The sequence below is a fragment of the Lipotes vexillifer genome, unplaced genomic scaffold, assembly GCF_000442215.2.
Source record: "Lipotes vexillifer unplaced genomic scaffold, Lipotes_vexillifer_v1.1 scaffold500, whole genome shotgun sequence".
In the NCBI taxonomy this organism is placed as follows: domain Eukaryota; kingdom Metazoa; phylum Chordata; class Mammalia; order Artiodactyla; family Lipotidae; genus Lipotes; species Lipotes vexillifer.
In genome coordinates, this window is record NW_006778765.1 from 1066115 (window position 1) to 1076220 (window position 10106).

The following is a 10106-nucleotide window of genomic DNA, read 5'->3' on the forward strand; positions in this document are numbered from 1 at the left end:
TTCCGTTTCTTTTTATGGTTGAGTAATATTCCATTGTATATATGTGCCACATCTTCTTTATCCATTCATCTGTCAATGGACATTTAGGTTGCTTCCATGTCCTGGCTATTGTAAATAGAGCTGCAATGAACATTGTGGTATATGACTCTTTTTGAATTATGGTTTTCTCAGGTTATATGCCCAGTAGTGGGATTGTTGGGTCATATGGTAGTTCTATTTTTAGTTTTTTAAGGAGCCTGTATACTGTTCTCCATAGTATCAATTTACATTCCCACCAACAGTACAAGAGGGTTCCCTTTTCTCCACACCCTCTCCAGCATTTATTTATTATTATTTTTTTTTTTTATATTTATTTGTTTGTTTGTTTGTTTGTTTGGCTGCACCGGGTCTTAGTTGTGGCACACAGGCTCCCAGTCTCAGCATTCGGGATCTAGTTCCCTGACCAGGGATTGAACCCTGGTCCCCTGCATTGGGAGTGCTGTCTCTTAACCGCTGGACCACCAGGGAAGTCTCGTCATTTCCTCTTCTAAGTGCCAAGGGAAGGGGGTGTTTCCAGAGTCAATCAAGGATCTGTCCCACCTCTCCACCCCCGCCTCCCTCAGCACACGCACAGACACATACACACAGATCCAGTTCTGTCCTGCCCTTGTATAGTTCTGCCCTCTCTCTCCTGCTTGGGCAGTGACTTTTGCCACCCCTCCTGGGCCTAGTTCCTCTGGGAGCCTTGGGTGTTGGGAAGGAGGTGGAGAGGACCCTGAGCACCTTATTTGATCCTAACCAGTTCTGGCCTGTTAACAGGCCCTAATGGCTGGGCTGCTGTTGCCGTGCCCATGGGCCTGTCCTGTCTGCCAGCCTGGCCCTCCTCCTCCTGCCCCACCCTCTGCTGCCACCGCCTCCGCTGCTGTGTTTGGGGCTTGCCTGACCTTGTGGGGAGCTTGGCTGAGGCCGGTGGGGCATGGCAGCCTGTTCAGCTCACCTGGGGAAGGCTTAGGAGGGGGTGCTGCCTCCAGGCATGGAGGAGTTTGGGGAGGGGACTGGTGGCGGTTGGGTTTAGTGAACTAGACCACACTGAAGTTTCTTTTTCCCCCTAGTCCACTGAGAATCGGTTTACGGTCACCACATCTGCAGGGGCTGAGGCCAGTAAGAGTTTTCTGACGTAGGCCTGTGCCGTACTTCCCCTTCAGTATATGCGGGGATGGTGCCCCCTGCTCTCCCTGGAGGCACTGAGGTCACATGGAGCCTGGGAAGGGGTGGGGTGAGGGAGTAAGATTTCCCAGGATTGAGCCCTCAACAAGGGCAATGGGAATGTGAGCTGAGCTGATGCTTCCTGGAGGCCCAGGCCATCGCCTACCCCAGGTACCCTGTGATGATTATCTGCTAGATGGAGTCTAGGTTTCTGCTCACAGCAGGTTAACTGTGGGCCCCTGTGGAAAGGTGGGCTGGGTAGTCTGGCCAGGGAGGAGTCAAGGTATCCCTCTGGGTCTGGGATTGGCAGACAATGCAGCTGTCCCAGTCAGATTATGCAGGTTATGGACCTGGGGTGGCCCATTTCTAGTGAACCCAAAGGCTGGGTTTGGTCTGGGCTAGCTGACACCATTTTTTTCTTCCTGGATCCTGGAATTTATTGATCTTGTCCAGTTTCCAGATTCAGTGAGGTCTTGGCTAGGCAGAGACCCTCTCTTCGCTATGGCCTCACACAGCAGGGTCAGCAAGGTACTGCAAGGCCTCTCCAGAAGGGGCAGTAGGGCCAGCTTGTACCTGGAAGCTGTAGGTTCCAAGCAGACTGTCCTCTTCTTAGAATGCTAGGACTCAAGAGGCCTCACAGCCTGAAGGAGATAACTCTGGTATCTCTTTCCTAGCACTTTTGCTCTGAGGGCAGATTCTGGATGGGCTTGCCTTACTGAAATTGGTGGTGGGTCTGGCCACTGCCCTGTCTCCCTGGTATGGTTCCTTGCTGGTGCTAGTTCTGGTCCAGCTCTTGTTCTAGTCATAGGTACCCAGAGAAATGACTGATACAGGGAAGAAAGGGAGAAGACAGATAGAACTGGAAGGCCCAGCCTGCCCTTCGAAGATCAGGCCCAAATAAAGACATTGTATTGAACCAAGTTGGGTGGGGTTTCTAGCCATCAAGACACTCCTCCTTTCTGGGCCCTTGACCATCTCAGTGGGCCATTCCCCTGGAGGTAGGCCTGGGCTCTCCTGGGAGCCCAGGAAAGCCTTCCCCTGCTCTGAGACCAGCCTTGCCACTCCCCAGCCTGTCTTAGGCTCTGTCCCATCTCTTCCTTGCTGGTGCCTGGTTCAGCTGTCTCCCAGCTCCCGCTTGGTATGGGGCTGCTTAGCAGGTGGTGGGCTTGCTGGGTAACCTCCGAGTCTGCCCCTTAGCCACTTGGACAGGGGAAGGGACAGGAAGTGTTCTCACTTCTGGAATTGAAAAGTTGCTCAGGCAGGAAGGGAGTCCCTGTGCCCAAGATCTCAGGAGCCCTGTCTCCTTATTAGCTGCTTCCCTCCCCCATGACAAGAGTTCCTCCTTTTTCAAGATAGAGGGAGAGGAGGTTTGCTCATGATGCAGAGCCTTTGCGAGCAGGTTTATGCATGCATACCTGTACTATCGCTGAAGAACTTCTGTGCACAGGATCCTGGACCTTTCTGCCTAGAGCCCTGGAGTGGTGGGGAGAAGGAGAGGCCACCAGTTACAGTGCAACACAAGACCTGCTCCCTCTGGTGGGCATTTTGGGATCAGAGAGGAGGAGCTGCTTAGTGAGGAGCAACAGAGGCTTTCAGGAGGAAGGATGAGCTGAGTCTTGAAGGATGGTTGAGTTTCCCAGGCAGAAAGGACTCTGCAGTAGGGTTACGAGGACATTCCAGGCAGAGGAAGTAGCCTACGCAAAGGGAGGAAGCATGGGAGGATGTGGCATGTTTGGGGAGCTGCAAATAGTTCTGTGTGGGGGTGTGGTGGGAGAGGAGGCTGGTAAGGCTGGCTGGCCAGAGCCCGGATTTTTCTCTCCCTCTGCCACTCACATGATTAGTGGGCGCCTGCCCACCTGGGTCTTGGCCCCTACTCAGGCCTAGGGATGCAGAAAAGGAGTGCTAGGTCAGTGTGTGGACAAATCCAGGCAGTGTGTTGTGTGGGCCACCCTGAGACAGCCTTGCATGCTGGCCTCAGAAGTTTCATCATAGAGGTGAATTGGGATCCATTGAGAGGTTCTAAGCAGGATGATCACAGGTGTTCTGGTGCCTTTGGGGGACTGAGAAGGATGTGGAGCTGGAAGGTCCGTGAGGGCTGCTGAGGTGATCAAGACCCTGGGACCCAAACCCAGGCAGGCCAGGTGTTGGAGAGGAGATTATCAATTGACCTTCCATCCATTTCTCTGTTTAACCTGTATTGGATGTTTCTTTTGTGTAGCATAGGTCGCTAGGGTTAGTTAGGAACATGAAGATGGGCTTTGCCGCAGACACTGTCCTTTGGTCTGTCAGCAGGAGGCCTGCCAGAACCACCTGCCTTTCTGGCCATCCTCAAGTCTTGGGTGTGAATGGGGCAGTTGCACCATCTAGAGACAAGAGGTGGTACTGCAGTGCTCTCCAGTGCCTCTGGGTGGGGTGGGAGGAGCGTGAGGTTGAGAGAACTGACTGAGCTGCAAGGTTGACTTGATGTGGATAAGAGTTTACAGCACAGTATTGGAGTCTGTGGGGGTTGCCATTGAGCCACCCTGAGAGGCTCTCCAAGAGGGTGTTTGGACCTGAAGGATGGGCAGGGAGGAGCTACATGTTCAGAGTTTTGGGTAGATGGGCATCCTGGGCCAATGGTTACATGTTTGGCCAGTGTCATAGGTACTAATAACTGACAACAAGTATGGAGCACTTGCTGAACTATGCTCAGTCCTCATGTGAATTATCTCACAATTCTGTAAGTTGATATCAAGGAACTGGGGCTTCAGGAAACCAAGGGACTCATCCAGAGCACAGGACTCAAGATTCACACCCTGGCCTGCCTCTCTTCAGAGTTGTAGTCCTGACCACTGCACCATATTGCCTGCCACGAAAGCCCTGAGTTATGCTTAATGACATAGGATTCAAGGGGACCAGGGCTGCAGAGAGTGGGAGGTGACCCCCAGGGACTACGCAGAGGTGGGAGTCAGTGCCCAAGTTTCAGGCAAAGTGAGACTCTGCATTGGCCAGAGTAGAAAGGCAGAGCAGGCCTGAGACACCCCTGGGGGATTGTTGACAGGACTTGGAAAGGGCCAGTGGGAGGGCAGAGACAGGTAAGAATGACTTCACGGTACTGGGAAAGTAGGCTGAGGAGAAGAGCAAGTGGAGGTAGAAGGAGTTTAAATTTAGGGGTCAGTGGCCCCTGAGTAGGGCCTTCAGATTGAGGAAAACCCGGGATGGAGAGCAAAAGGTCTGTGGTAAGTCTCTTGGATTTAGGAAGAGATACCCCTGGGGGCTGGTACAGATTCAGGTGGCAGGAGGTGAGACAAACTGGGACCACTTGATACCAGAAGGAAAAGCAAGTGCTGGCCCTTTCAGGCCTGGAGTTAGGCCTAGGAAGTGTTGGAGACTCACGTAGGAGCCCTTACCTGGGTGGGGTTTGTGGGAGCCAGGGGAGGGAGGGGAGCAGAGTGAAGTGAAGTGTAGGTACTAGGGGTCCAGGGAGACTTAGGGGGAACCAGCAGTCTCAGCCAAGAAGGGGCTTGGGAAGTGGTGCAGGGTTTAGGATAGGGTGTGGGTTGGAGAGGGGGTATTGAAGCCCTGGTGATGATGGCTGGCCCTGCATAAGAGCCTGGGGAAGAGGATCTCACACAGTTTGATCAGCAACCCAGAGTTCAGTTCTGCTTCCTGACCAGCCCTTCTGTGGCCCCTCCACAGCTGGCAGGAGCCTGCCCTGTGCAATGGAGGGATGGAGAGTCCTGCAGTGGGATGCCACAGGCCCGGTTTCAGCAGGATCATAAATTCAGACTAATAATATTGGAATGACCAAAAGCTTATGACAGACAGATTGGCTCTGAGAACTTACAGTCCTATGATAGAAATATAAATATAATGAACTTTGCGTGGCTTGTTGGAGCTAGTGGTTCTGCCAGGCCCAAGCTTGCACAGAAGCCAGGAAGCAGGAGGTCTGTGGGCCTCCTTCCTTTGCCCAACCCTGACACCCTGCTCTGCTTCCCCAGGTGCCCTCTGAGAAGTGCCGCTGTGCAGTGGGCAGCATTCTGAGTGAAGGTGAGGAGTCACCCTCCCCTGAGCTCATCCGACTCTATCAGAAATTTGGCTTCAAGGTGTTCTCTTTCCCGGCACCCAGCCATGTGGTGATGGCCACCTTCCCCTACACCACACCCCTGTCCATCTGGCTGGCTACCCGCCGTGTCCATCCTGCCCTGGACGCCTACATCAAGGTGAGACACAAGTCTGGTGTGTGTGTCAGGGGGCAGCCAGTCCTTTGAGTGGGTGCTGGGGAGGCCTGCCTAGCCTGGGAGGAAGAGGCTGTTTTGTGAGGGCAGCACCTCGTGGAGCAGGTGCCTGTGGAGCTAGGAAGATGGGCAGAGGCTGCTGGCATTTCTTCCATACACCCGAGACCTCTTGGGCCCCAAGCATCTCCCAGGAGTATGGGTAGTTTGTTCAGAAACCCAGTCTTGTCATTTAAGCTCTGACTTGGAACAAAGACATCCTTAGTGCTCAGCCCCCACTCCAGACCCACCCTGTCCCTATCCTGCTGGGCCCTGCAGAGCAAGGGCCCTGAGACAAACTTTCCCTGTTGTAAATTACTCCTCCCGTAAAACATTTTGTAAACTTGGGTGCTAGGGAAATGACCCCAATTTGGGCTTGGAAGTGATTGTTTATTCATCTGTTCAACTTGTATTTACTGAGTGTCTGTGCTAGGTGCTATGCTGGATGTGGTGTGAGATATTGGTGCATGAAATAGGCATTTACAGTGAGGTGTGGAGATAGGTAATAACGTCAAACAAAAACAGGATACATGCTAGGAAAGTACAGGGTGAGAAAAGGCGGGTAACCAAGTGCACAGAGTGGTCAGGGACTGCCTCTTGGAGGAGGTAACTTCTCAGGCAAAATCCTAGAAGAGCCCTTGGAGGGGCGGTAAGAATGTTATAGGCAGAGCTAGGGTGAGGAGCGTGGGTTTGATCTAAAGGCAGTGGGAAGTCACTGCAGAGTTCCAGCCAGGATCCGAGCTGCGCCTGTGCAAAATGGGCTCTGCTGTCGTTGGGAAGGGTAGGGCTGGACCATGGCTAATGGGGACCGGGTGGAGGTGGTTTGAAGCTGTTATGAATCCTGCCATGCATGGCGGCATCTTGGGCTGGGGCAGTAGCTGTAGAGATGCAGACAAGGGTGGAGACTGACAGTTTGTTTTGGAGGTAGAACTGATGGATTTGTGGATGGGTTGGATGATGGGAAGGGGAAGGAGTGGGAGGAGTCACAAATTGCAGTCCCCTCTGGGCAGGGCAGGTGGGTGAGTGTGTAGTGGTGCTTTCTACTGAGGTATGCAGGGCGGAGGGAGGAACTGGTTTGGGGGGCCAGCTCTGTGGGCTGTGTCAGGGGATCTGCCTGAGGGACATCTTAGATGGGGTGTGGAGTCCACTGTGATGTGTGTAGTCTGGAGTTCAGAGAGGATTGGGCTGGTGAATATGTTTGGTGACATGATCCTATTGACAGTATTTGCCCTGAAGGATGGCTGAGGCAGCAAAATGTACAGAGGGCATGGCCAGTATGGCTGGGATCAGGGGACAGGAGAAAAAAGTTAGCAAGAATGTGAACTTGGCAGTTTTGGAAGAACCTGGTGGCTTGTTCTCCAGAGCAGCTTGGGAAAAGGGACAGGGCCTTGGTGATGGAAATGGGAGTTCAGACACGTCCTGGTTAAGTGTCTGGTATCAGGGCTTGGGAATGAATAAATGGGGCCCTGGGTCACCAGCTGTGGCCTTAGTGGGCAGAGACAGGAAGAAGAAACAGGAGGGCTGCTGTGGTAGGGAAGGGGCATGGGGAGGATGGAGGAGGATTTCCTTTGTGAGCTGGAGGTTGGCAGCCAGAAGGGTGCTGGGCATGGGGTCGGGCCGGAGGCTGAGGGGCAGGGTGAGGCAGGAGGTGGGGGAGCTGGTTGGTGTTGAGGGCAGGAAGAGAGACATCAGTGCCTAAGGACTGCTCAGCATTTCACCCAAGGAAGGGCTGGTGTGTGTTGTCTCTGGGCTTGTCTGTGTCATCCTCAGCTTCAAGGGCCAGTCTGGAGGAGCACCCCTGGGAAGAGACTTTCTGGGTTCCAGACCTCAGAACAGGTCATGTGGTGTGGTGGCGAGCAACTCAGCCACCACAGCCTTTTCTTGGCTTCAGGGGTTTATTTTTAGACACCTTTGTCCAAATTTCCTGGCCCCTGACAGCTTCACAAGTTGCCTGGTTTTGACGTCACCTCTTTGATGAAAGCCCTTCCTCCTACCTCCTCCTCCCATGGGAGCCTGTCAGCTGTGCTCTGGGCTTGATTTTCTTGGGGTTGGGGCTGCAGCAGGGGGCGTACCATCCTCTCTCCTGCCTGTGATGAGGAAGCCTGACAGGTGCGGGGCAGCCTGACAGGTGCGGGGCAATGCAAGGGGCTTCTCAGGGATGTCTGCGAGGCGTGCTGTGTGGGCTTGACCACCAGCTGGGCGAGTGAGACAGATGCCGATGCCGGGCTGCCCTCAGTGGAGGCACGGCCCAGGTGCTCTGCTGGTTTGGGGGGTGAGGAACAAACCCAGGTGAAAGACGAGGAAGGGGCCGGTTCTCTTTGTTGGTCTCAGCCTGCAGTGGACAGGGGGTGGCCCTGTGCCTCTCTTGGCATAGGTGACAGAGAGAAGAGAATACTGTAAGGCTTGCTCTCACACCTGCCCTCTTCCCCACTGCCCTGAGACCAGAGAAAAGAGGCTGCTAATGAGACTCTGAGCGCTTCTGACTGTCCCAGCCCTGACAGCTGGCTGCCTTTAACCGTGTGTGCGTGCGTGTATGTACATGTTACGTACGTGTGCGCGTGTCTTTTTTCTCCACCCCACTGGCTTCTCTCTGGATCTGAGGCTGGGTCTGCTGTGGAGTTGCTTCAAATGCAGTGACAGCAGCCCGTCAGCTTTCTATTTCAGGAGTGGTGAGGGAGGCAGTAGCCAAGAGGAGGGGAGGGAGGGCTTGGCAGGCTCACCTGCTTCCCCAGAGGCTGGGGCGAGGGGTGGAGGTGAATGATCTCAGAGCTTTGGATGAGGGAGGTGGAGAGCAGCTGCTATTCCGGCAGTGGCAGATGTCTGAGCCTGGGACAGGATTGGTCTCATGGGACAGCAAGGTCCTGGGGGTTCTCTGTGAGGAACCCAAAGACAAGCATTTGTCAGGGCTCTTGTGGGGATTCTGGAAGGATGGCTGGATCCCAGCTTTGTGGTCTGTGTGGCAGCCCCTGGCTCTCTGGCCGGGCTTCCCTAGCTTGGCAGCCTGGCAAGCTCTAGGGGCTGGAAGTCTGCCTTTCTCCACGTAAACCACTGGGGGCCCCAGGCCAAGCACTCTGGGACAGCATGTGTGTGAGGGCTCCCTGGGTTCTGTGTGACTATTTGTCTATGTGGAAGATGCCCCAGCTTTGTCAGTCCGCTCCACCAGGGTCCAAGGAGTTAGCCTCCAGGGCAAGAGGAGACCACTCCCTGATCCCCAGGAAGGGGGTTCTTCTGGCAGCTGAAGGAGGGAACTGAGCTTCCTTGAAATTGCAAGGCCACAGAGGAGGTGGGGCCCAGATATCAGCCCAGAACAATAGGCAAAGGCCTCAAAATTCACCACAAGGTGAGACCAGTCTTAATGAGCGTCCAGGGAAGGCTTGGGGCACATGGAGCAGACCAGAGATGAGTGCGAGGCCTGGGGTCCCACGTATGGGATTGTGTGTGAGGTCCCTGAGCTCGATACTTGGCTCATATCTGCAGTTGGCGAGATCACTGAGAGTGTTAGACTGGCCAGCCAAGACCCCTGTGCCTGACTTCCTTCCAACAGGATCTATGATCTTTTCCATAAACCCCCTTCCCCAGGGTCTCTGCTTTCCCCAGGTTTTCAAGGGAGGTCTCCTTGTGATGTTTGGGCATCTCCTGAGTTTAGGGAGAGCATTGTCTGTGTGGAGGCTGGTTGGCTGGGTAAATGCAGGCAGGCCCTGGAGGTCAGATAGTGGCTCTTTCTCCGTAGAATTGGAGATGTGTGGTAGGCAGAGCAGGTATAGTGAGCCAGTGGGGGAACCTTGGTGGTAGAGTTCTGGGATAGCTGGGTTGATGGGGCTGTTCTACCAGGGACAGCTGTGAGCAGGGACCCCAGACCTTAGTTCTCAGACTGCTCTGGGGGCCAGAGCCTAGGGGCTGTGCTAAGGTGCTCCTGTGGCTGGCAGCCAGGGATAGGGGGCTGCACTCAGACCTTTACCTGCCTCAGCTGGAGTAGCTCTGCCTCTGGGTTTTACATATCAGATGACCTCCTGAGCTTTTGTTTGGAGGAGGATGTTTGAGACTTAACTGGTTTGAAAACCTCTGTCCTAAGAGGGGGACACCATTGGGCAGATGCCTCTTCCACCCCTGGCCAACTGCATGTCTGTTCTAGATCCTGAGGACGCTGTGGCAGTTGCAGTGTGAGTGGAGCTGGGAGGTGCCAGGGCTCATCCCTTGTGCAGGCAGGGGCAGGAGGGGTTCCCAGAAGAGGCACTTTCTGGGGGAGCTGGAAGCTGGACCTGGAGGAAGCCCTGGGGAGTGTCACGGTGGAGATTTCCCTGGAGTGGATGTGACTGAATTCCCGAGTGGTGGGTGATAGGCTGGCAGTGTCAAGGGACAGCCAGCTGGAAACTAAGGAGCAGGGGCCTCAGCTGCCTCAGCAGGGTGGCTGCAGAAGTGGGTCATCCTGTTGAGCGTGAGCAGGGAGGAAGCTCCCAGCAGCATGGTCAGAATCTGGGTCCTGCCCAGTGGCTCACAATCTCCTGTGTTTGTTTTCCCTCAGACTGTCTGGGTGACTTTGAGGGAGTCAGTGATGGGGGTGGTTGGAGTCCACACTGAGGCCAAAACACCAGTAGGGAGCAGGATGGTCCTGGCAGTGGGAATCCAGGTAAGGAAGCCCCCATAGGATATGAAATTTGGGGTCGTCTC

At 54.5% G+C, this 10106-nt stretch overlaps 1 protein-coding gene across 2 annotated transcripts in view; it reads left to right on the top strand.

Annotated features, from left to right (window-relative positions):
* The window catches only part of TEX264 (testis expressed 264, ER-phagy receptor), a 30486-nt gene that overhangs the window by 7881 nt on the left and 12499 nt on the right, over nt 1-10106 (top strand). The window contains exon 3 of one of the 2 annotated variants that reach the window (XM_007451826.1): nt 5166-5387. The exons of the other annotated variant lie outside the window; for it this stretch is intronic. Coding sequence (XP_007451888.1) covers nt 5166-5387 — 222 coding nt within the window. The remainder of the gene's footprint in view (nt 1-5165; nt 5388-10106) is intronic. 2 annotated transcript variants of the gene reach the window in all.